This window comes from Mauremys reevesii, linkage group 11, assembly GCF_016161935.1.
Source record: "Mauremys reevesii isolate NIE-2019 linkage group 11, ASM1616193v1, whole genome shotgun sequence".
Lineage (NCBI taxonomy): Eukaryota > Metazoa > Chordata > Testudines > Geoemydidae > Mauremys > Mauremys reevesii.
The window spans coordinates 46,615,960-46,643,298 of NC_052633.1; the positions used below are offsets into that span (position 1 = coordinate 46,615,960).

At 41.6% G+C, this 27,339-nt stretch overlaps 1 protein-coding gene across 10 annotated transcripts in view; it reads right to left on the reverse strand.

Annotated features, from left to right (window-relative positions):
• Positions 1–1,737: 1,737 nt before the first annotated feature.
• TANC1 (tetratricopeptide repeat, ankyrin repeat and coiled-coil containing 1) overlaps positions 1,738–27,339 on the reverse strand; it is a 198,448-nt gene continuing 172,846 nt past the window's right edge. For all 10 annotated transcript variants that reach the window (XM_039494557.1, XM_039494549.1, XM_039494552.1 and 7 more), the window contains 8 exons: positions 24,010–24,143; positions 23,376–23,499; positions 22,897–23,072; positions 13,355–13,487; positions 10,047–10,138; positions 7,721–7,867; positions 6,797–6,897; positions 1,738–4,552 (listed from right to left, as the gene is read on the reverse strand). In XM_039494557.1, the coding sequence (XP_039350491.1) occupies positions 3,118–4,552; positions 6,797–6,897; positions 7,721–7,867; positions 10,047–10,138; positions 13,355–13,487; positions 22,897–23,072; positions 23,376–23,499; positions 24,010–24,143 (2,342 nt within the window). In that variant the 3' untranslated portion in view covers positions 1,738–3,117. The remainder of the gene's footprint in view (positions 4,553–6,796; positions 6,898–7,720; positions 7,868–10,046; positions 10,139–13,354; positions 13,488–22,896; positions 23,073–23,375; positions 23,500–24,009; positions 24,144–27,339) is intronic.

Consider the following 27,339-nt stretch of genomic DNA (forward strand, 5'->3'; position numbering starts at 1 on the left):
AAAATTATATCAGTATAACTACAGCGCTTAAAGTTAAACTATGCGGGTATAACACCCCTATATGAAGGCTCTTAAGCTGTGTCTACACTCAGAGCCGCCTAGTGCAGGTTCGGGCCCTGATGAAAATTTTTTTTCCGGGCCCACCAGCAAGGGTGGACTGGCTAAACAGGACTGACGAAGCCAGGCCCCGGGCCCCCTTCCAGAACGCCGGGCCCCGGTAATTTGTACTGGCTTCCCCCCTGTCTCGTCGACCTTGTCTACACTGCCACTTTCAGCGCTAAAACTTTTGTCCTTCAGGGGTGTAAAAAACACCCCTGAACAACTAAAGTTTTAGCTCTGAAAAGCGGCAGTATAGACAGCACTTTATCGCCAGGATAAAGCTACCACTGCTCATTAGGGATTTTTTTTTTTTTTTTTTATTGCCAGGAGAGCTCTCCCCCAGCGATAAAGCATGTCTACACTGCCCATGTCACAGCACTGCTGCAGCCGCGCTGTAACGTGGGTAGCGTAGACATACCCTTACTCTGGATTAAGACCGACCTTTTGCAGTTTAGCTTAAACTGCTTCTGAAACAACATAAGGTAAACTGGAAAAAAACACCCATATCAAAATAGGAGTGTTCATACACTGATTTTTACTGATGTAGTTACAACACTTTAAATTCACCCCTGATCTTATACATCATTATAATTTCTCTGTGCAGACAAGTCCTTGCAGCAGATAAAAATATTAGCGGTTTAACCAGATACTCCTACTCATTGTCCACGGTAACCTCCAGGGCCGAATATATTCTGGAAAATAAAGAGCAATTCCTCTATCTAGTTGGAGAGCTAGGAACACTCTAAGCATGCCTTGAGAGCATCTCTTGATCTCTCTGATGGAGCAGCCAGTTCACTTGCTTCTGCAGTGACTCCAAGAAGGCATGCTTGGCTCCACAACTGCAGCTAATCACTTGCAATGGGGGTGGATACAGGCAACTGGTTCTAACCCCCTGGCTGCAAGGGTGATGAGTGAGGCACCTTGGGACACTGCAGTGTCAGTGGGTGCATGGTGCAGACCCTTTAAAACTGAGCTGCTCATCCATAGCGCAGTTTGCAGGCAGGAGCTCCAGCTCCAGCAGCTTACACTCCAGGCCAGGTTTCAGTAGCAGCTTGGGAAGTTTCTTTCCTGGGATCTAAGTTTGAAAGCTTGCCCCCTCCCAGCTAGCGGGGAGGAAGAGGGGAAAACAGCATTCACCACCTCCTACCAGTAAGTGGCTGCCCCATGCATGGAGGTGGGGTGGCAACAGAAAGCCCAGATGTGCCTACCTTTAAGATGCAATATAGGCACAGTACAGCACGCTATTCGTTAGGGGGTTTGTCGTCTCCGCTGCTGCCTGATAGCTTATTTCCGGATCCCCATGGCATCTGGTTGACCATCAGTCTGTAACTCTGGTGTTCATATCTTTGAGGTTCTACTGTACTGGAGAAGCTGATGGCAATCAAGACACGTCTTTCACCTTCAAAACATCACCCTGCATATTCTCCAGACCTCAGTCATCAGTGTTTACCCTCAGAAGATACTGGTGAAGCTATATGGGCCTCATCAGGAAAAATGGGAGGTTAGGAGAATCATATAATGCAGTTACAAGCAGACCCTTTTCTATAACTGTACTACATACACATCATTGATTTAATTTGTGTGCATCTGTTCGTGGTTTTATACACAATACACAAAATAAGAGTGCACCTCTCAATCCACTATATTAATAGTCTTTATTTCATAAGGAAAAAAATACAGTAGCAGTGCAAAAAGAGAACTACTGAAGAAGAGAACAAGACTTGTACAAATATCAAAGAAACAGTAAACAATAAATAAGCTAGGGTGTAATAATGCAAACTCCTAAGGAATTTGTAAAAACGTGTAAGGTTGTTTTTACAACGTACATACATACTGTACATGGGAATAAAAGTTGAAAATTCCAACTTGTACAACACAAACCTTTATTACACACAGGAATGTCATTACAACTAGTCATTTTGAAAACATTCTTGCAAATATAGAACCTTTTTCCTCTCAAGCTCTGAAAAAAAAATTTAACTTCATCCTACAAAGCAAATGCGCACCTACCCCTTTCCTCAAATTTTTATCTTTATATTCTCAAAATAATACATCTGGCTTCCTATAAAACTGTTTCTATAAAGTATTTCATTCCTGTACCTCTTCTTTGTGAATGTACAATACATCATTTTGTATTAAGGTAGCACCTCAAAGGTATTTTAGGTAAACTATATAAAGTGCGGTTACTGGTATACTGTTAACATGCCATAATATAATAATATTCAGTGCAATAACCAGTATGGTTGAAGCTTTTTTAAAAAATGCATGCAAATCTGTTGCTGTAATTTACTGGATTTACTTGGTTTCTTGTAGTAATTAAAAATATAATATTTACATGTCAAAACATAGCTACTTAAAGTTTACTCATATACAAGTGACTTAAAGTTCCTAAATTTACATCATGCATCCCAATTAAATCCCCCTAGCAAACTAATGAAATAATACTATATCTTTTTGATAAGAAAACAGTCATTTGCAGATCTGGATGTTACATACTATGTATTTTACCCTCATAACTTTGTTGGAATCAAGCATTTTAAGTACTAGAAAGAGGCATAGTTATGATTATTATGCAAGTGATGACTTTTAATACAATCAAAAGCCAAGATTAAAGCCCTATATAAGAGGAAAATGTTATAAGTCTTACAATAAGGATGGAATATAATGAAAAGTAATTTTTTCCCCTCTTTCACGGTCCCAATTCAGTGCATTCACAATCTTAGCTAACCATGTAAATGCATTTCTAGTTAAATTTGACATTCCAGTTAATATTCTTGTTCCATGGTGGTACGTATAGCTTCTTAAGGAAGTGGTTGTATCCCATATTTCTATGAATAATACTGGCCAACATGGAAAACCTATTCATAATTAGAAAAGTGGCCAGATAATAATCAATATGTTATGCAGAAACAATATTCTATGATGAAACAGCCCTATAGTAGTGATTAACATAAGTAATCAATATGCTGTTATGTGCTAAGTTTTACAAACAGTTTATTATTATATAAAATGATATATTCATACATTAGACTCTATGAAAGATCGCTTTGGTTTTGCAGAAGTGACAGGACTTAGATGACCTTCCTTATTAACATGAGACTGCTGTTCAGATATAGCATCTGGATACAAATGAGGAACAGTTTTAGACATCCTGGTATCTTGACAGTGGGCAGGCTTTTGGCGCATGAGCTCTTCAAGTTCTTTAGGCTGCATTCCATTTTGGATATTTTCTCCCGGGGCAATAGCAGGAGAGGAAGTTTTAGTCTGATTACTGTATCCACCTGTCTGTCTGGCAGAGAATTGCTCACAGTTTACAGATTGAACAAACCCACCAGAAGCATCTTTTATTAACCCTTCAGATGCCTGACAATGCCAAGTGCGATTAGATTGATTACTCTGCTGCTGGAACCTTGCTGTCTTATCCATGATCCCCATAAACGGTGTATTCCGAGGTCTGAGTTCAGTCGTACCACTCTGAACTTGACTAACTTTATTTTCCTTGATTCGAACATCTGGCCCTAACCCTTTCATGCTATCTGAAAAGCTGCTGCTTGAAGTTAAACTACTGGTTGAGCTGGAAACAATCATGCTGCTAGATGGAGAGCCAGAAGAGATGACATTAGTTACAGAGGCTTGCTGCCTTGCTTCACTGCAGTTCATTTGAATTCCTTGAATTGGAGCTGCTTTCTCCATGACTGAAGGTGCAAGGACAGTAAGCCTATCAGTGGTTTTGGCCTTGCTTGTGAAAGAGTGAGAAGAGACACTCTCACTATGCTGTAAATGGGGACTCTGGCTGGATGCTAACTTTTCATTGTACAGTCCAGAGCTGAAACCTGTGGGAATGCTTCCAGATGATAAAGCATTTGGCCCATCTAAATGCTGACTTTTATTGGTTAGATTTCCAGGGTGTCGGACAGGCATAGCATTTGTGGGAAGATGCTGAAAAGGAGACGGTGTCTTTGCACTACACAGTGTAGCTCCAGTTCTTGATCCAGGCTGAATGGAATTCAAATGCTGATTAGTTTTCACAATCTGTGCTTGCTTTGTAGGTTGCATGATCAACCCTGGTTCTTTCAGATATTTACTCCCATTTTTTTTCTGAGGGGACATGGGTCTGGCTTTCTGCTGAAGGCCGTCTTGAAGGGTTCTGCTGTAGGGAGAAGCTGTCTGGGAACGCTGCAGCCTCTGTGAAGATGGAAAGGGGTCATCATGGTGTGGAAATTCTTCTTCTCTTTCTTCAAGATTGAAATGATCATTCACTCCTTGGACAAGAACCTCCTCATTGTCAGAGTCATTCTGCTGTGCTGGCTGTGGAGACTGTTGCTTTTGTTGCTGTGTTCTCTGAAACTGTTTACACTCCTCTTCTACTCTAGCTAGGAGCCTTTTGATTTCTTGATTACTGGGGCACAATTTTATGGCTTCACGTAGGTCAGCAAGAGCTGTAAGAAACTGTCTGTGTAAAGGAAAAAATAAATAAAAGTAAACTGTTCCAAAAGAACCCCTCACCCACCTTGTCCCTCTAAAATTAAAAAAAATTATTACAACTTTGGGCAATTAAACTTCCACCATTGTGTACTGGCTGTGCTCTTTATAACCCATCAAGGCAGCCCTTTGATCTATTGTCTTTTAACAATATCTGCTACTTAATGTGGTGGTAGGAAATTAGAGAATTCTCAAAACTCAAAGGGCACTTTAGGAATGAGGAGAAAAGAGACAAAGAAATCCCATATCATTCCCACTCCATCACATTGGAGGATCAGAAGCCCTTCAAGAAGGCAAAAGCAATGAGTTAGCTGGCAGCACTGGACAGAGCAGCAGGAGGGGATAAGGAATTCAGCACAAAAGGTGCTTCACTTTAACTGGCACACTGAGTTCCTTTGTAATGTTCCATACCCCAGAATAAGTGCACCCCTCTCTCTCTGGCTGCAGGAGAAGAAGGGAAAAGGTACCTCTTGCTGGGACCAGAGTCTTTGGAGGGTTAGGTTCCCACCATACACCTGGGGGAATACTGCACATGTGCAGAATTTATGTTGCCTGCAGATTTCTTTGCTTCCCTGCAGAAAAATGAATTTCTGATGGGGAAGCAAAGGGAAGCCACACAACAGCGGTCACATGACCCTCCCCAGCAGTATGTTTCAGGTGCCTAGAGCAGCCAGCAGAGAGGTAAATCACTGTGGGGCAGAGGGTGGGACTGAGGAAGACTGAGGTGGCTTGTACACTGTGCTGGGCTCAGCTCCTAGTCCCGGCTGGGCTGGGGAGGATGGGACTTCCTCTTCCCCTGCACGGCATCCAGGGCTGTGTCAGACCTACCCGTAGCTGTAGGAAGCTATGCAAACTCCCTCCTCCCCGCTTTTCCTGCACCCATTGCTGCTCAGCTGCAGGGGGAGGAATCACTGTACAGGGAGCTGCTCCCCCATCTGTCCAACCCCCATGGATCCAGACCCCCTCCCCATACCTCATATCCCACTGAGCTTCACCCCTCCACACTCAAAACCCCCCTCCCTCTGCACCTGAAGTACCTAGATGAGCCACCCACATCTGGATCCCCACCCCACTGAGCCCCACTCCCCCAGCTGGACCCCCCCACTGACCTCTGCACACCCAGACTCCCCTGTCAAACTCTAGCCCCCCTGCACCCAGACCCCCTCGCTAAGCCCCAACCACCTTCACATGGACACCCCCCCCTGCAGAGTCTATTACCATTGCACCCAGAACCCCCAACAAGCCCCTGTGCATCCAGATCTCCCCGCACCCAGATTGCCCCTCACAGAATCCTCTCAACCCCCATCCGGATACCCCCACACTAAGCCCCTCCACACTTGGATCCTGCCTTGCTCAGCCTGCCTGCCCACACCTGGTGCACCTGGCACGGAGGGGCAGGGCCCTGCAGTGTTTCTGGGGCAGGCCCAGTCCTTGCGCTGTGTCAGCCTCGGGTGCAGCCTCAACCTCAAGTCCATGTACCAGGGGGAACTGCACAGTGATCTCCCACCTCTGTGCAGCCACTGGCCTGTGCTCCCCAATGCCATGCTGGAGCCTCCACATTTATTTGACAAACAACATTTGCAGAATTTTAAAATATCGTGCACAGAATTTTAAATTTTTGTGTGTGTGCAGAATGTCCTCAGGAGTACTACCAAGAGCTGACAACTACTCTTCCCTGCCCCACTCTTGCCTACATCTTGGACTGCTGCTCATTCAACAGCTTCTTGTCCTTTGGCATTCTGTCATCTATAATAGTTCCAGGGTTTTTACTGCTGACCCATCCAGTTAGCTAGTTTTGGTACCCTGCAAGGAATGCTGATGGATTACTGCTGGCTCAGTCCAGGTGATTGGCTTGTCAACACCAAGACAAACCCCAAAGAAGGCTTTTGGCCTATGGAAAAGGCTAGGATAAAAGGGAATATAGCTTAATTTACAGTCATTTATAAAAAGGTAGATACCAAAACTGGGCATTTACTCACTCTGACCATCATTATTTAAACAAGTGTCATGAGGAATTCCAGAAACAACTCTTTAATATCCTGCCTACCTGGCACCTTTCACTTGCATTAAATTCACTTAACTCCCAACAAAATTAATAAACACAAATGGAAAAGAAGAAAAGGGGACAAAGAATTTGCAAGTATCTCTAAAGCACCTTAATTTTACCTGCGAATTAGCTGTTTAAAAATGTTATAGACACAGTCACAGACAGTACCTGCTGTTTCTCTTGGCTCTTGCTCTAGCATAATAGGCTTCATAGGATTTGGGTTTCAGATCAAGTGCCTTGGTAGCAAACTCTTCTGCCATGCCAAAGTCCTAATTTAATAGCAATTATATTTTCAATGTATACAGTGACATTTAAATATTTTTAAAATGTTACATGCACGTAAGTTGCAGATACTACCAGAAACAATCTTGAGAGCTCTCATAGCCTACCCACTTCAGACAGTACTATTTAAATTGGCAAAAGTAAAGTTGGAGGGTTTAAAAAAAAAAAGGGGGGGGGGGAATCGGGATGGACCTTATGCTGCCACCCCTAAGGCTTATCTACACAGGGAAGTTGTCCAGCATACCTATTCCAGAATAACTATTCTGTTATAGCCCCCTGTGTCAACACTCTATTCCAGAATAAAAGCAGGGCAGTTATTCTGGAATAGCTATGCTGGTCAATTTCACCCATGTAGACAAGCCCTGAGTACTACTTTACTTTTATGAGGAGTCCCATTGGTTGTGGTAACATAGGGCTCAAAATCAGTAGATGATGGCTGAAATAACAGTGGATAAGGAGTTTACTAGTACTATAGGTTGGGAAGGAAGGGGTCCCAGCACTTACATGTGCAGTGAGCCATGAAAGTAGCAATCACTTCTGGAGTAACAGGTAATCTGCCCACCTGTATGGTTTGTCCCTCTCCCCTTGCCCCTCACTTCATGCTAGTACCACAGGGGTATTCTGTACATCCTCCCAGTGGTAGCTTTGCCTGCCCCTCCTTTAGCTCAGCAGGAAGAGCAAGAATCACAAGAGCATCATGGTGCAAGGACAGCATACTAGCTAGCCCTTTATACATTTATGGGGTGTGAGCTTCACTGAGGTTTCTAGTACTCCAAGTACATGAGCAACAGAGCAACAATAAGAACTTACATTTGTTTTTCTGCGACACCGTGACAGGTTTAAATACAGGGAAACTCTTAGTTCATTGAAAGCTTTCATTTCTTCTCCAAACCCTTCCCGAGGAAACTTCCTTAAGGCATACTGATATCGCTGAGCTGCTTCTTTCATCTTCCCTTTCTATAGTTTTAGAACACAAGAGCTTTAGAAGTTGGATTTGTAAATTTCTCAATATTAATCATTCCAATTTGACATTTGCTAAACAGATGCTCTTCAAATAGAATCTATTTTTATAGATTTTGTATTTATAATTTTTTTCCCTTCAAAAACAGGGATAGTTATTCAAATATTTATATTTAAATTTGTAGCACTGGTGCCAAAGCACAGTTCTTCAAACATGTAAGGTCTTGTTGATAACACAACTTCTTGATCTGGTATTTGATGTGGAACAGTTTTACAGAGGATAATTGAACAATTGGCTTAAAAGTCTAAACAGCAAAACTCTACAGGCCAGATGATGCCTTTAAGCCACACCTTTTATTGGGGGTGGTGCCTACCTATAAAATCTCAGGATAAACGCAGAGGAAGGACAGTCTATATCCAGAGCAACATACAAATGTAGATTCCAACACCTCCCAAATTCATTTAGGAGCTGGAATTGAAACAATGAAGGTGTCTTGCTGCTGTGTGATTTGCTGGGGGGTGGAGGGAAGGAATTGCAGGGGGGAAGGAAGCAGGGACATCTTGACTTGCTTAAGAGAGATTGAAAACTGAAGCTAACCTTCTCCAGCGACTACCAAAAAGTACTGGAAATTCTAAAAGAATCCAAAAGACATTCAGAGAACATCTCTGTGGTTAGATAAATGTCCCTGAGAAGATGTTGCTAATGCTTCTTACAGAAGCAGAATTTAGATAAGGACTAGCAAGGGTTTTAATTAATAAAACTGAAATATTTTTCTTTTTTTAAAATATTTTGTAGTTAATTTCTTGTTTTAATAATTGCTTTGCTTTGTAATTTGTGTTAGCCTAAATAATAAACTTGTGTTATAAGTTGTCTCATGGTATCTCTCTTTATAAAAATAGGCCTACATTTTCAAAAGTGACTAGTTATTCTGGTTTCAGAGTAGCAGCCGTGTTAGTCTGTATCCGCAAAAAAAACAGAAGTACTTGTGGCACCTTAAAGACTAACACATTTATTTTAGCATGAGCTTTTGTGAGCTGCAGCTCACTTCTTCGGATGCATAGAATGGAATCCATTCTATGCATCCGAAGAAGTGAGCTGCAGCTCACGAAAGCTCATGCTAAAATAAATGTGTTAGTCTTTAAGGTGCCACAAGTACTCCTGTTTTTTTTGTAGTTATTCTGGGTACATCAATTTTTAGGCACCCAACTTGAGATACTTGATAGGGACCTGATTTTCAGAGACTGTGTGCTCAATTCTTTCTGAAAACCAAGCTCTTTTAAGATGCCTCAAGTTGGGTGCCCCAAAACCATCACAGTAAAACGAATACAAAATTTAAAAATACAAAAATTAAAAATCACAAGATCAGCCCTTCCCCTAGAATGTTACACCTTTAAAATAATAACCCCTGAAAAGAGATAAAAATAAAATGGGTTTGAAATACACTTATTTAGGTCCTAAGGAGCCTCTCTTTCGCATTTTTTTGTTTTTTTTGCAGATGCAGGTCAGAAGTAGCAATAAAGATGTAGAGGCAGACCTTTGCAGTCCTTCCAAGGGGTGACCCCCTGGATTTCAAATCCCATGGCTAAAATGGCCTTTGAATGATAGCTTCCATGGGTATTACATGGGCATGTTACACTAACGAAATACAGAAAGAATGTCACACAACTTAAGACATTTCCAATTCACTTCTTGTGAAGCAATCTCTCACCAGAGAAAAGCATTTATCAGGCATGCTAAAGTTTGCTCAATTCATATTTAAACAAATGATATGCAGAGAAGTATCTTAACAAAAGGATATGCTTTATGTATTTTGTTCATACCTAATTCAATAGGATATGTGCAAATTAGCTTTCTGCCATTTTAAGGAATAACTAAATATTACCAATATTTCAATGAACAACTTGAAGCATAGTAAAGAAAATCCAGGTCAAATCCTTTTATCCATTTTTCCAAGATCTGAGTGTTCCCAATCAATTTCTCTCTTACAGGGGAAGGATATTTTCTGTCAAAGCTCCTTGGTTCCCATACCCCACAACATGAGGGAAGGAGGTTGCATATACCTTATTATCAATACTTTCTTAAAGACAAAGCAGGTGTTTTAACAATCATTACCTACTTTTGAGTAATAGCACACTTACAACATTCAGTTAGCAATGAAAATAAGAATCTACCTACTTTGTACATTATGTTTCCTTCTTCCATCAACTTCTGTAGTAGAATAATCAGAATATCAGGTTTAGAAGTTGCCATTGCCCACGCTGCATTTCCTGCAAGTTAAAATATTAAATATTTTTCAAAATAAATTTCTGATATTACTAAAAAAAACTAGGCTTGTTTCCAACATAGTTTCACACTCAAAACTTCAGTGGATATTCAAGTGATGAATGATTGTAGAAATGCTTATACATTCAGCAGCCTGGTATTAATGGTTCAAGTGTGTTTGCCTTGCTTTAGGTCCCGAAGCATGTGTTTAAGTGCAGTCCTAAACAAGGATGCTTTCCTGAACTGTGGTTTAAAGGTTACCAGACTCAGTAGCAATCACATACACAAACACACAGTAGTAATAGCCACATAATTAACTGCTGAACCACAGGATAAACTAGAGCCATTAATTAATTGCATTCCTCAGGCAACTGACAACCTCACCCGCCCTCTAATCCGTTGCCCCCAGGACTGTTAATATTCCAAATCTTTGAGCATTTTCAAACAGCTGCAATGTAACACAAAACCCAAACGTGGAATTTCTCCTCAGAAAAGATAAACATCTCATGGGTCAAGGATTGAATATTATCAGTCCCGGATTTCATGCTGGAATCCATGGATTAAGTCCATGAGGGCTAAAAACAGAGCCTTTATGTCATTAGAAGCCCAGTATTCTCACCTCTCCCTATAACAGTGATATAAGGTTTTTTATTCTAGCCCATCCTAGTAGATAGTGAGATATGAGATCTTAAAATCAGAACAGTAGTGTGTACAGAAAAGCTATTTTAGAAACCTCTACAAATTATTTCTATTCGCCGAATCATAACTGCAGAGTCCTGCTAACTAAGACACCTGGTTTCACAGATGGAAGATTAAAAATAATATCAATACAATTTTAAATAACCTCTGAAAGTTCGAAAATGGTTTTTCAGAACAACATCCTATGGCATGGTATAAACAGCTTTATCGGTACCCTTTTGGGATGACTTCATAATTCATGTCTAGCCACTAGCATGTAATGGCCCTACTCCAAATAAATGTGGATAAATTCTTTACCATACCATCATGTATTCTCTATGTATTAAAGGGAAAAGCCCCTTCTTGAGCATTAGTACCAGTTTGCTTTCTTGAGGCTCCACAGCCTCCTGCTATAGTCAAGGTTCAAAGTGTTAAGATGGGAAATACAGAAGTGGGAACAAAAAAAAATGATTGTTTGCTTAATACACTACATATATTTCATACAACTGGACGAGCAAGGCTGGTACAGATTCATTGGCTTTAAAACATGTGGCTATCACGTGAAAAAAAGTGTCCAAAGTGCTCTGATCACCTAGCTCTTGAGCTATGCACTGAATTAATGTCTGGAAAAGAATTTCATACGCTAAATACCTATTATACAACTACACCTCTACCCTGATATAACACTGTCCTTAGGAGCCAAAAAATCTTACTGTGTTTTAGGTGAAACTGCGTTATAACAAACTTGCTTTGATCCGCCAGAGTGCGCAGCCCTGCCCCCCCGGAGCATTGCTTTACCGCGTTATATCGGAATTCATGTTATGTCGGACCGTGTTATATCGGGGTAGAGGTGTATTTAAATTAATGGAAGCCCCAAAAGTTATGGAAGTGAAATTTTTTATTAGAACCAAAACATGAAGAAAAGCTAGAAGCAACTAGGGCTGGCTGAAGATGATTTCCAAATGAAAAATCCCCTTTTGCACAATTAGAAATTTTCCCATGCAAAAATTTCTGTTTTCTGCTAGGAAAAAAATCAAAATGACAGCCCCCCAGCTGCCTGCCTGGAAAGCTCAATTTCACTTTCTGCCTGCAGGGAGAGAGTAAAATTGACAAACTTCCAGGAAGGCAGTTAGCAAGCCAACTGCCTGTTTTGATTCACCCAAAACAGAATTGTTTGGTTCACCCAAAACAGAATTGTTTGGTTCACCCAAAACAGAATTGTTGAGAATTTCTGTCCAGTGAAAAATTTAGATATTTACCTTCCACCCCTTCCCACCCTCCAAAAAACTCTGAAATTTTCCCTGGGGCAGAAAATTCCCTTTTTAGGCAGGCTCTAGTAACAACCCCTATATTTAGGTTGCCTAATAGCTTCCATTACAAACTATTCTTGAGACATTTTCTTTGAGAAGCTCTCACCTCCCTTGTTTGCAGCATTATTTTGGTAGCAGGAATGCCCTGAGACTACATAAATGCCTTTTTCTTTTTCCCATAAAATTCCATTCACCTTTTGCTGAGATATAAACTGATAAAAAATTCACCATTTCCTTCTCTTGTTTGCATTCCCGAGGAAAATGCAGCACACCAAAATAACAACTGAATATAAAAATTCTAAGCCTGGACTGGCAATACTGCTGTCAAATCAGCATCACCAGTAGCACACACTGCACTGGGAATTCCCAGGAGCTGACAGAGCACATGTAGTTAGTGGGACCTAGTTCATAGCCCATGCCCCTGTAGCAACATCATGTGGCAGAAGGAGAGAGCAAACCAGTCCCGGCCTCCTCCCCACCATGAACTGCCCCCAGACCCCGTAGCTAGCCCCAGTGGCTCATTCTCCCTCACAGCTCGTCTCAAGGGGCATCACATGGGGACAGAGCTCCCTCCAATTCCAGAGAAAGAGGCAAAGGAAGCAAGGCAGAGAGCATGTGCGTGCTAAAATATTTAGATCCTGAAGTTCAAGAGGCAGCAATCTGGCTTGCAGTGTTGAGGGTTCAGGGTTTGACACTTGATGATAATGGGTCAGTTGTTACAGCTGGATGCCACAGAATTTTTGTTTACCTTTTTCCTTTTAAAAAAACTCTAGAAAGTTCCATACAAAAATCTACATTAAATGAACATTCTTAAGGTTGCAAAGTCATGCACTCAAAATTTTGGAAATACCAGAATTAGGGTTGCCCGCATAACAGTAATTCAGCCCCTGCCCTTGTGCATAAGAATTTTGATTCAGTCTTTTAAATTAAATGCTCACTATGTTCAGCATTCAATGCACAAGGGGAGACAATTATGGTTGCATGGGTAACCATAAAACTGGCATTTTCTAACTTTGGAGTGCTTTACTTAGAGTTCTTTGAAAGTCGGTTTTTGTATGTAATATGTTTTATAGACTTCCATTCAAAAGGAACGTGACAGACTTTCTAAAACTCTGTTTTAGAAAAATGACAATTATTGCACTATAGCACACATTTAATTCTTTCCCTTCTAAACAAAAACAAACAAACACAAACAAAAATTGTGCTTTGATGATATAGGATGGGCTTACTAACCTAATTTGGCGCCTTTTCTAAGTAGTGTGACCACTACCGACGTATTTCGACATCCAATTGCTCTGTCTAATGGACGCATTCCACTGTAGTCTACGTGTTCAATCACTGCACCCTTCTCTACTAAATACTGCACCTGGGAAAAAGGAAGGAGACTGGATAAAACCTTTCAAAACTTTCAACATGAGAGGCAGAATAGTGAAGCCACTTCTTAATCCTACTTGGAGACCCCATTAAATAAAGTCAGTCTCTAAAATAAGTTAAATCCTCTTTTGTCTTTTTACCCCAGAAGGGAAGGGAAGGGAAGGGAAGAAGGCAATAGCCACATTCCTAATTTTACTGCATTAACTTCAGTGATAAATAATAATCTTTTTCTGTCTTCATGTCAGTAGAAAATATATACAAGACACTATAAGGCCAACACTACATGTTCACTCTCCCATTTGTTCTCATCATGAGCTTCAACATACTGGTATGGCTGCTAGTGTCCAAGATTATAAAACTGGGATGAAAATATAGAGGAGCCCTGCACAGACCATATGGGCTTCAGGATAATTAACAGAGGTTTTGATAGCATGTCACAGTATGTTGTGACATTAAAATGACAAGTGTGAAACTACAGTACCAAATTTGTTCTGATGTGTTTGGGGAAGAATGGCATACAAATACAATAAAGAAGAATGTACAGGCTATTTTTAAGTAACATTCACTTAAACATGGATTATTTAAAATGCCCAAGTTTAATTATATGCTTCAATTTTTTGTGATAACAGACATTGGCTTTTTGAATGCAAGAAGAAAACTAAAGCAGTAATATTTATTAATTTCTACACCACTTATCAGTGGAGCAGTTTGATGTTGCAGTTAAGAAATTAAGGGCATGTCTACACTGCATTCTAAAGCCCACATTAGCAAGTCTCAGAGTCTACAAACTCAGGCTTAAAATAAGCAGCTATATATACGCAGCAGCAGGAGCTGGGGCTCTGAAGTCCCAGGAGGAGAGAGAGTTTCAGAACTCAAGCTCCAGCCTGAACCCAAACATCTACACTGTTATTTTTGGTTCTGTAGTGCTCGATCTGAGCTCTGAGACTTGGGACCGCAAGTTTTAAAATGCAGTATAGACATAAACTAAAACACAAAGTGGTAAAAACAGAAATGTAAAAAGTAAAAAAGATGTCCAATGCTGAATAAAATAAATGCATCAGAAACTTGTGATACCCAAGAGTAGCTGGAATTGGCCCATCATTAACTTCTCAATAACTATTCTTGAAGTGGGAAGTACAAGAAATGACAGTAATAGCAAGGTGGTTAATGGCCAGCAATAGTTCCTTGAATAAGGAGCCTAACAATTGCTTTCTATGGCTGATAATGATTTAACCTGAAGTTAGACATTAAGTATCCTTGTCATTCACAGCCCCCAGGTCCTGGTGCTGCTGGTTTGCTGGATGAGCCTTTCCACTACCTCCAACAGTCTATGCTGTTGGCTGCCACCCTGGCCCAGAGATCAAGCTGCCCAGACATACAAGGTGAAAGAAGATGGTAACTCCTAGTGCAACTGTCTGCTAGATTGACTGGCAGTTTGAGCTGCTCCGGCTGGTGACCAATCTCATCCCAGAAATAACAGTAAGGACCTTTGGTAGCACAGGAGATGTTAAGTCACATACAAGATGTAATGTCACCATCCAGGCTGGGGAGTCTAAAGACTGGTTCTCTCTTCCTCTTGTTGCTGATGGATGGGGATTCTGGATCTGAGGTGAGGTACGTGTAGGGGCCAGGAATGGAAACTCTGGTCAATGTCCTCCTCCTGGCAAAGTGCTGCTACTACTACTTTGCTACTACTGGAAATTCCTAGGATTCTGAAGTCATTTAAGCAGGAAAACTGTTCCAAGTAAATTATGTGTTTCTGAGCTTCATCACACTGTTTTCAGCACATATGGACTAAGTGTTTTTCATGAATATAGACAGTGCATCCAACACCCCCACCCTCCAAAAATATATAGTCAGTAAAAAGTAGCAATATTGGAACTTGAACATGCAAGAGAGACACCAGTTAGAGGAAAAAACAGATTTATTTTTAAACAATCTAACAGCTATGTTCCCACACAACATGTGCTGGTTGGAAATATTTACTTCATATATAATTTTTGTTAATGTCATTTCATAAGCCACTATTCACTCAGAAGTATATGTGCAAATACTGAAACACCAATGTTTTGATTACACAGTGGCTAATATAGTATGTTAACTACAGTACTCCCAAAAAGGCTCCCGACTGAACAGAGGGGATACACCCCAAATCCTACTAGGAGGCCTGAGGATTCCTTCTGCCTGTTAGAAATACACTCATGAGGAGGCTGAGCATAGTGCCTTCCAAAATCCATTAACAACCACTCGCTCAAAATCAACTACAGACTTGTGTAAATTAATTCAGGTTAAGGTGGAGTGTGAATTTAAAGTACAATAGCTATTTCTGAGTAACTCCACATGTGGACCTTTAGAGGTTTGACTCTTCCTAAATAGCTATTCTGAAGCAACTGCATGGGTAGACATGCTCTAGGCCTGAGTAAAGGCTACCTCCATATGAGTAAGAGGTTGAAAGCTCAGGCTCTAGGTTCCCCATTTAATTGCTGGATTTGGTATAGTGCATGTCCTTCCCACTAGTGTTCTGACATGATCTTCAAACCTGAAGTGAATCATCTCCTTGCAGGTAAGAAGTACATTACCTATCCTACCAGTTAACTCCTAGAAGCTTAACTTCTGCCAGTTTGGCTTAATTATGTTTTATTGCTGAGAGCCTCACCTCATGAATGCAAATTTGAAAAGTTTAAATCATGGACTCTGAAGTTACCATATATTGGCTGTAACAGTTATAGACATATCTTATTTCAGTTTCAAATTAATCACTGCTCCACCTGTAATACTTATAATATAAACTAAGGAAGCAGTGGAGTGCAGTGGATAGGGTACAAGACTGGAAGTGGAGACCTAAGGTGTAGTCTCAGCACTGAAGTGTCTGATTTGCCTTAGTTCATGCTGCAAATTTACCTCAACACCTTAGTTTTCTGCACTTATAAAGACTGGATAATAATGTTTAGCCACCTTTACAGAATGTTGTGAGATTTACAGAAAAAAAGCTTAACAAACACTATGTGGTATTATTATCATAATCATAAACACTACCACATCAAGAATGCAGGATATCTACACTAGGATTAGAGAAAGTGCTCTTTATGATACAGAAATGAACCACTCAATTTCAGCCTTCATGCACCATTATTTTCTTTATATGTCCCTTTCATTTAGGGTCTTTGCTCAACATTGTTACCCAATGTGGGCATTGGAAGGCTATTTTAAGAAGAGTTACACAGAGACAAAGAGAAAGGATATTTTCCACGGTCTAGCAGACTTTTTTGTTTTGTTTTCTTTCTTTTTCTTTTAATTCCAGTAGATCAGACGTACAAACTTGGTGTTTTTCTTATGGAGATTTAAGATACCCGTTATGAAATACTGTAAAGCACAAGGGCATCAGAAGAGGTTACTGCACAAAGTGAGTAATTGAAGTTCTTCAAGATATATGTCCCTACAGGTGCTTCACTTCAAGTATGCATGCATCTCTTGAATCTTGTTCAGAGATTTTCTGCTAGTCGTGTCCATTTGGCCCAAGCATGTGCCCACACACCAAGGCTATATAGCAATGTATGGGAAACTGTCCTCAGTTCCTTCTCCACTTGAACATCCCCTAGAGAACAGTCTGAAGCAGAGGGGAAGGAGGGTGAGTAGTGGAGCACCCGCAGGGACACACATCTGGAGGAACCACAGTTACTACACACGGTGAGTAATCTCTTCTTCTTTAAGTAGTGTCCCTTTGGGTGCTCCACTTCAGGTTGCTTATGAGCAGAGGGAGCTTCAGAACTGAGTCTAGAATCGAAGACAGTACTGTAGTACCAAGTTTAGAAAATGTACGTACTGAAGCCTTTGTAATAGCCCTACATAACTCAGATACTGGCACATTCTTGAGTAATGCTGTGGATGTTGCTGCTGATTTGGCAGAATGTACTCTCACCCTTTGCAGGGGATGAACAACAGATGCATCATAACAAGTAGGGATGTAAAAGTTTAACGGGTTAACCAATAAGCATCAGACTTATCGGTTTACAATTAAACTCCACTGCTAGCCGGAGCCTGGGACCATGGCGGCAGGTTGGGGGCCGGCAGCGAAGCCCTGCATAAAACGTGGGGGTGCTGTAGCACTCCCTCCCCCCACACCTCTAGTTCCCCAGTTAGATAGAAGAAAGGAGTCTCCCACAGAGTGGTGCCCTACACCCCCACTTCTTATTCCTGGAGGTGGCAAAGAGATCCATGTTTGGAAGACCCCATCTTCAGAATAGCTGTGAAAAATTTGAGAGTGTAGCTCCCATTCTTAGTCCTTAGGAGAAGCATCTGCTGAGAATATTGGCTGTGGTGTTCTGACTACGTGGCAGGTAGACAGCTGAAATTTGGATCTGATGGGCTATACACCAGTGCCATAGTTTCATGGTTTCAGCGCGCAGGGAGGGGGATCTTGCTCCTCCCTGCGTGTTGATATACATGCAGGATACGTTGCCCATCATGCCTGAGATTGATTTGCCCCAGTATGGGATAAGAAATGAAAGCAAGCATTCCTGACTGCCCTGAGTTCCAACAGAATTATATGGAGACTGGTTTCCTTAGATGTCCATCTGCCCTGGGTCATCAGAGCACTGAGGTGAGCTTCCCATCCCAACAGTGCATCTATTGTCATAGTTACTGATGGATCTGGGTGACAGAAGGGAATGACTGCACAGACGTTGAGTTGGTCTTTCTACCAGTCCAAGGAGTTGCTCACTTGAAGAGGAACCGTCACATGCCTGTAAGGTGTCTCTGGCTGGAAAACAAGTCACTCTGAGCCAACCCTGCAAGCAGCAGACGCATAGCCTTAAGCAATCAGTCATGGAGGTGCAAACTACCATGTGTCACAAGAACTATAGACAGCTCCTTATCATGCGTCGAGGGCTCCCCTGACCTTTGCCTATCAGACCCAACAAACTTATGAATCCTGACTATCAATCAGTCCAAGGATGTGCCTATAACTATCTTCTGTACAGGGATTAACATGGTTTTTTTTTTTTTTTTTACATTCAACTGGAGACACAATTCCTGGAAAAGAACATGGGATGTCTGGATGGAAGATAGCACTGCTTTGTAGGAACAAGCTTGAATAATCATTTGTTGAGGTACAGGAAGACAAGGATTGCTTCTCATCTGAGGTAAGCAGCCACTGCTGCCAGGACTTTTGAGAACACCATTGGAGCTGAAGAAAAGCTGAAGGGAAGAACTCTGTACTGGAAATGATCCTGGACTAAAGTGACAAATAGGTATTTCCTGTGTGATGGAAGTATCATTATATGGAAATAGGCATCTTGTAGGTCGAGGGCCAAAAACCAATCCCCTTCCTCTAGTGAAGGAATTATAGCTGCCAGTCACCATTCTGAACTTCTGAGACTTTACAAATTTGTTTAAAAGTCTTAGATCCAAGATCAGTCTCAATCCTCCATCCTTCTTTGGCAAAAGGAAATACTTTGAGTAAAACCCTTTGTCCTTATGAGGAGGTGGAACTGTCTCTATTGCTCCTTATTGAAGGACAAAGTTCATTTCTTGTCTCAATAAAACCAGTGAGGGGGGTCCCCAAAAAGGGATGGGGAAATGGGAAGAGAAGAAGGGAGAGAGGGATGTAAAATGATGGCATAGCCCAATGTTATGACCTCTATGACTTACTTCTCTGTAGTGATCCACCTTCAAGCATGTTGGAAATGGGAAAGGAGGTCTCTAAAAGCGGGGGGGAGGTGGGCAAATGGATGCAGCTGTAAAACCAGAGGCATGCAAGGATTCAACCCCTTGACTGACCCGTTGGAACTATTCCTTTGAAGATGACTGAGTGCTGATGGAATGCAAGTGAACAGCACTCTCTCTGTGGAATTAAGTGGATCTACGGATTCCAGAGAACTGAGCAGGACACCATCTCTGGGCAGTCTGTAACCTAGTAAATCTTCTCTTATTTGTACATGACCAGTGATCGTAAAGTAGCCCTAGAGTCCTTTAGTGTGTACAAGGATTCATCCACAGTCTCCGAAAAAAGCTTATGACCGTTGAAGAGGAGGTCCTCAACAGTTTTCTGAACTTCTCTCAGAATCCCCGAGAGTTGGAGCCAAAATGCCGAGCATAACAACTGCCATGAAGATGTTCCTGGCAGTAGTGTCCACAGCATTCAAGGCTGTTTGAAGAGAGATTTCTGGCCCTGTGAAATGATGGACTGGAATTGTTCCCTATGTTTCTGCAGCAGATGTTCAATAAAGGCTGTAAATCTATTATAGTTTGTAAAATTATATTTGGCCATGATTGCCTGATAGTTCATGATCTTAAATTGCAGGGTTGCGGATGAATAGAACTTCTATCCAAAAAGGCCCAGTCTCTTTTGGTCCTTGTCATATGAAGTAGACTTTCCAGAAGTGTTATTTACCATGCTCATTTATCGCATCCACCACTAGGGAGTTTGGGGGGATGGGAGGGGGATGCGGGAGAACAAAAAAAATCAGAGTAATTAAGGGAACATAATATTTCTTACCTGCCTGTTTACACCTTGGCGGAATGGTAGCAGGTGTCTGGCACACAGTCTTAGCTGGATCCAGAGCACCTTTTTAATGGGTAACACCACCCTGGAGGGTGTTGGTGACTCCAGGATATCCAGCAGCTTGTACTATGAATGGAATCTGAAGAGTGTCAGCTACTCTCATTATAAGGTCATGAAACTGATGGAAACTGTCAGCCATTGAATGTGGTGGGGGCAATAATCATCTTGTCTAGAGACAAGGATGAAATAGGTGTTTGAGAAGTGGCCTCCTGCTCCTCAGATGTCTCTTCTTGTTGGGGAGAGGGGTTTGTTGGGGAGGAGAGGACTGTACAGATTTCGCTTCCCTATGAGACAGCACTTGTTGTGAATTGCTGCCAATAAGCAACCCAGGGTCTCAATGTAGCCATGGGGAGTGGGGACATACGGAAGTGCCGGTGGCATGCCAGGTTGGTTCCACCATCCTTGTTGCCAAGCATGATGATCTTCCTTATGATGGTCAAAGAATGGGTTCCTATAAGGCTATGTCAGAGAACCTTATACAGAAATAGAAGAGACTGACTGGAAGTCTTCATCCTTTTCAATATCCTCCAATGGGGGAGCACACAGAAAAGGTCAAGATTCCTCGAGTACCAGAGGACAATGGTGATCTGGAGATCAGGGTGTCAGTACCAAGAGATACTCAGTACCCATGAGGAGCAGGGACTTCATTTAGTCAGTTACAGACAGGGCCTTAGCGTATCAGATTCCTTGTGGTACCAAGTAAGGGTATTGACGCAGTAGCCGAAGCAGACTGTATTGCTGATTGGGGCTGTACCAGTGCAGGTGCTGGTGTGTGTGGCACCCTTGCTTGCTCAGTATCAAGGATGCTGAATGGATAGGTACTGACAGCAAGGCTATGCCAGAGGGTGCCAGACTGGAGTGCTTATGGATTACGGCTACATTTTAGTCATGGGTATTTTAGTAGAAGTCATAGACAGGACACGGGCAGTAAACAAAAATTCACAGCCTGTGACCTGTCCATGATTTCTACTATATACCCCTAACTAAAACTTGGTCCAGGAGTGCTCTGGGGGAAGAAGTCCAGGGGCACAACGGGGGGCTGGGGTGGGGGTTGCCCAGGACCCCCGCTGGTGCTGGGGGGGGAGGCAGGTGGCGATACGCGGCCTGGGACCCTCCCTGGTGCTGGGGGGCAGGGAGGGTTGGCAGGGCTGGCAAACTCCCAGCCCAGCTCTGTGCAGCTCCCCGGATCGGCAGCACGTCCCTGCAGCTCCTAGGGGGAGGGAAGGCCAGGGGGGCTCTGCACGCTGCTCCCGCCACAAGTGCCATCTCCGCAGCTCCCATTGGCCTGGAACTGCAGCCAGTGGGAGCTGCAGGGGCTGTGTCTGCAGGCAGGGGCAGCACACAGAGCCCCATGACCCCTCTGCCTAGGAACTGCAGGGACACCCCCACGGTAAGCCCTGGAGTCAGCCGCACCGGCCGTTGAAAAAGTCACAGAGGTCACGGAATCGGTGACAGACACACAGCATGATTGCTCGCCTTGTCCCTTGAAGATGGTACAGAGGCCCCGTCAGAGCCATCTCTCTCCTTCGAGCTGTGGGACTTTCCAGCCTTGCCAGTCCCAGAGGAGGAGTCCTTTGCCTGTGCTGTACTGAACCAAGAGGTAGAGGTTTCCAAGACCATACATCTCACAGGGGCCCTGGGTCTTTTAGGAGCTGGCTCCTTAAGATGAGAGTCCTCTTTCTGGAACCTTACCAAAAGTCTCCGAAAGCCTCCCTTTCTTAGAGGAAGCCTGCAACTAAGGTCTAAAGAGCACTAGATATATCCAGAGACAGGGGTACAGGTGGGGGTGGGTTTCCTGACCTGATTCAGGGATCATCTACACTGAAAACGTACATTGACATAGCTACATCTCTCATGGATGTAAAAAAAACCCATACCCTGACAGACGTATCTCTGCTGATCTAACTCCCAGTATAGACAGTGCCAGGTCAGCAGAAGAACTCTTCCGTCAACCTACCTACTGCTTCTCAATGAGGTGGATTAAATACAACAACAGGTCAGACCCTCCATCACTGTAGTGAGTGTCTATACTGTAGTGCTACAGCAGCACAACTACAGCTGTGCCAGTGTAGCATTTTAATTGTAGATGTACCCTCAGAAGTTGGCCAAAGGGAGCATTCCACCATTAGCAGTCTCAGCTTAATCTCCCTGTTCTTCCTTGCTCTGGATTTGAGGGCCAGACAAAACTTGCACTTCTGGGAGACCTGCAGTTCTGTTCCTCAAGCAACGGACACAGAGTGGCCGTCGCTAACAGATACAGTCTCTCGTCAGGAGAGGGACCCCTGTCAGCAGAATAAGGCTCGCTCAGGGAGAGAGAGAATAACAAAATAATCCTCTTGTTACTTATCTCTAACTATAACTAATACTAAACAAACTTCAATATAAACTGTATACAAGATAGCTGACACATGCTCCAGGTGGACATGCTAAGACTCCATCTCAGGCTGAGACAGTTGAGAAGGAACTGAGAACGTTTCACCCATGCAGCCTTATGTTGCCTTGATGTGTGGCACGAGGAGGGATGTAACAGAAAATCTCTGACCAAGGGCTCATGATGTGCATGTGCACCTGAAGTGGCGCATCTAAAGGGACACTACTTGAAGAACACTGGACTTCTAGTACAATTATCTAGGTACTAAAAATCTGTTGGAAAATGCTTTTTCTGCATAAACACCTGCACTGGTGTCCAGGTCTAAGTGATGTAAGTAAAGAAGGAAGTTAAGCCACTTAACTATGTGCCTACACTTCCTTCATTAACATTTTGATCAACAGATTCCAGTTCAGACTGTGAAAGTTTAAAGTGGGCTTAGAGGATTTTCTACAAATTAACCTTACTTACAATATCAGAATCTCCATAAAAAGCTGCCAGATCCAAGGGTGTTCGTCCATTCTTGTCCATCTGATCTATTGTTGCACCTTTTTCAACCAAATATTGAACCACTCCCCTATGGCCCTTTAGGCAGGCCCAGCTCAGTGCTGTCAGCCCCTCTTTATCCAGGGATGAAATGGCTGCACCTGAAATAAAACCCAAATGGGTTTTTTAAAAATTAAAGTTCCATGTTTAACTTTTAAAAGTAAAACCAAAATTTGAAGTGAACTTCAAAATATGAGTAATAAAAAAATCCTTTCACTTCCTCTAATCTCCATCAAAAGCTACAATAAAATAAACCTTATTGTATAGTCCGGCATACCGTTTGCAAATAAGATATGACTGAAAACTATCGAAAGTACCTGATGCTGAAAAATTATCTAGCTTGTGTACCAGTAATTAAATGTACAGAAAAATCCCTTGTGCAATTGTACAATTATTGATTTTACCTTTGGAAAGTAGAAATTCCACAGTGCTCAAGTGTCCTTCACAAGAAGCCACCATAAGTGGTGTCCTGCCTTGCTTGTCACTTACATTCACATCAGATCCATGCTCTAACAGAAGTTTAGCAATCTGAAAATACAATTTAAATTTAGATAAGTAGTTTAATTTTTAGAAATGCACTAATGGCCTTTTAGGAATGGGATGTATAACGTGTTACTTATATTCAGTCTGATAATTCATGATGAATTTAAAACTTCAACAATTTGCAGTTCTAAGTCTAGGATTTTCCACTCTGCTAGGGCCGCTTTGTGCCATGCTGCAGCACACCACCAAGGGTAGCAGATCGGGAAGAATCCCCCAATAACAGGTTGATCTTCCATTAGTACAGTGCCAGCGTAACAGCTCCCATGCTGCCTCTGCTCCCAGTTTAGGAAGCACAATTTTCTAGTTCTGAAAGATGCGGTAATTTCAAGTGCTTTGTCCCATCTTAAATTACTCAAGTGGTGAGGTTTTCCTTGGGAATTAAGTATGTCTGAACACTTGCACCATTTATTACATGCATAAAGATGGAGGAACAATTTTAAAATTCAGGAAACATCTCCCATAATCATTCATTTTATCCATGAGCATTTGTCATACCTGCCAATGTCCCTGCCGCACTGCACAGAAAAGTGGAGGGATTCCCCTCCTGTTGGCTCTTGTCACAACAGCTCCATGTTCAAGCAGTAACTCGCATACTTCCAATTTCCCTCTTCCTGCAGCAGCTGTCAGGGCTAAAGAAAGTAAAAAAAAAATATTTCTCATTAAACTTGTTTTAGCTATGGTAAACACAGCCTCTTATGGAGGAAAAAAGAACAATTTTTTTCAACTAAAAATACCTCTGTGCAGTAGTCACAGCATTCTGATCAAATTGTCTCTAGATTCAATTATTTAGACTTTTTCAGAGACTTTTTTTTGTTTGTTTTTTTTTAAAACCCCTCCCCCCATTTATAAAGGCAACTTGGTGTTCTCTACAGAGCATCAGGAAGAGCAGAACTAAGATGGGAGGTTAAAGCACCAAAGTATACTGTGACTGAGGAAAAGCTAAGTCTCAAACACACTGATTAAATCATGTACATAGCTTGCATGTAAGAAGAGTGTTTATGGACAGAACAAAACAGTTAGATCAACCAATTTGATAAGTCCATTATATTTCATTTTAGGTTAATCATTTTATCAAGATAGGTGAGCTGAAACCTATTGGACTATGCTTCTCTCAGAGGTTTATAGATCTGATGGTCCTGTTAGTGAATCCCAGAACTATCACAGCTTCTCAGAATGCTGCTTATTTATTGACTGACAGCAGCTTATTACAACCACTAAGCAGCAGATATTCAACACTTCCCAGGAAGTTTGTGTGTTTCATGTACCTGGGTTTCTTCCTGATGGAGGAGTTAAAGCTGTTTTGCCTATTTTTGCAGCAGATTGCATGGGAAAAATTACACTAGCTCTCTAATAAAGGGTTTTGATTCTTAACTTGACCATATTTGTTTTAGGCTTCAAATGGCTTTTGCCAGTGCATGAGTGATGTTAACATTGTAGCTAGTCTCTTGTTAAAAATATTTTAGAATAGTACAAAAGATTACAATATTTTTGACTCTTGATTTCTACTAGATTGCAACCTCCTTGCAACTTTGGACTGATATTGGTGTGATAGATCATTAGAACATTGGCTGGTCCATGCACAGAACCCAAATAAACGGGTGCACTGAACAGCAATTTGGTACTGGATTAAAATTCTGTGGGCTCATGCATGTGCCTTTGTGACTGATCATCCTAACACAACATGGTAGCATGTGAGTACAAACAGCATAATTATAAAACTGTTGCTAGGACCTTTATATTGGGGCAGACAATTCCTACTATAGGGAGCTATACAGTCTGAAATCCCTTTCAGCATCATGACTTTAAAAATAATAGTTTTGCAGTTAGGCTATCATTTAAACAACTCAATCATCTTTTCCCATGGTTTATTATGCTTTTTCACTTCCACTGCGACACTCTTTGAAGCTTGAAAATAAAATATTTTCCTGTCCTGATTTTGTTCTCTTCCATTTGGCACATATCAGCTTTTTTGTGTTTTTTAAATGGAGCTTGAAATTAACAGGTTTTGTTGTTGTTGAATTCTTTGTACCAGAATCACCAGTGATGTCAGCACTGTTCTGGAAATAATGCTTCTTAGCTAACTTCATCTAAAACCAGTAAATGGTTCACCACTACACATAGTGCTGTCTAAATCCATCATAAAGAGTTAATGCACACTTTCTTCAGTTGCTCAGTGAAAGAATAGTGCATTTCTTTTCCTTTTTAAAAAATAGTTTTCAATTAGAAAATATTTAAATACAGTATTTAAAAACTTGCACAGATGTGCCGAAAAGTAATAAAAGTAAAATCACTGCAGGATGTAGTAACTCTGTTTTTAAATTTTTTAAATAACATCTGAGCTACATACCCACCCCTCCAGTTTACAGACACCTATTTAAAAATTAGACCAAATGTTTTGGTCTAAACAATTGGACAGTGCTTCTTGAAGATCCTCAATGTACAGGTAGAACCGTTGAGTAACTAAAAAAGCAAACAAAACCACCTTTTTAAAGACAGACTTCACATTTATCTCACTGTCACTTCCAGCTCTTGAGTTCAGGGTGTAACTCTGAAGTTATAGCAACAACATGACTAAAGCATACCATATTCGGCCACAAGCAAGACCAAAGAATAGCACTACAGCAAGCTAAAACAAACAATATAATGGCAAAACTATGTTCAGGAATTCCGACTATTCTACTGAAAAGACCACCTCTGATCTGCCTAATGTACTCTGCAAAAGCTCAACCCAATCTGCCTTAATAAAAAAGGAAAGAATTTAAATGAGCAGCTAAACAAGCAACTGATGCAGAATGGAAAATATGTGAGCAGCCCATTAGGCTGAAGGAAAACTAATAATCTGGCAGATCTTTGGTGTGCAGCCAACAATGTTAGAGGGAAATAGTAATTGGGATGGAAAAAAGGAGTTTTATTTTATTTTATCTGAAACAAGACAGACACAAAGTTTGGAAATCTATATGAAAACATAATTATAAATGTCTGCCACCAGGTGCAATATCCAACATGTATGATACAAAAAACATTTAATATTGTATTTCATGGTTGTTCAAATTTCTATAAGATGCCAATAATACCTACTGGAGCACACAGTTGTGTGTTGGACTTTGACTCTGGAATCTTACCCTATAAAGATCACCATTTGTCTTGAGAGCATGATTTGTTTTAATCATCGTAATGGGTAAATGCACACTTCCAGAGCCTACATAAAACTGTTTCCTAAATGAATTTTTCTATGTAAGTATATGCATAAAAATATCTAGTTTTCAACACTAGGACTGTTTTTCAATATGTTTCATTACCTCAGCTTTAATGACACTTGTAAGTGGCTTTCTTGTATTTCCTTTGTACATTCATTTTCAGAGGTTTATATCTTGACCAAGAATCTGCTTTAGGCTGACATGTCCTTGCACATTACTTTCACCACATGATCAGTCTCTCTGAACCCCTCCACTATCTCCTCCTCTTCCACAGTGTCCAATTAAAACCTCGTCTCCTAACTTTAAGCCATTCATTCAAACTACACCACTCTTAAGAATCCATTTTTATCTCGTGTGTTGCCCCTGACCCTCCCCATCCTTCTGCTTTGCCAGTGATGCCAGCTTTGTGTACGGGAAATATCCCTGCCCCATCCCAAACTGATTTGGATTGCTAATATTCTTTTCACTCTTCAGATTCCTTCCTTAAGACCCACTTCTGCCATGATGACTATATATAACAGGGGTAGGCAACCTATGGCACGTGAGCTGAAGGCGGCACCGAGCTGATTTTCAGTGGCACTCACACTGTCCAGGTCCTGGCCACTGCTCTGGGGAGCTCTGCATTTTA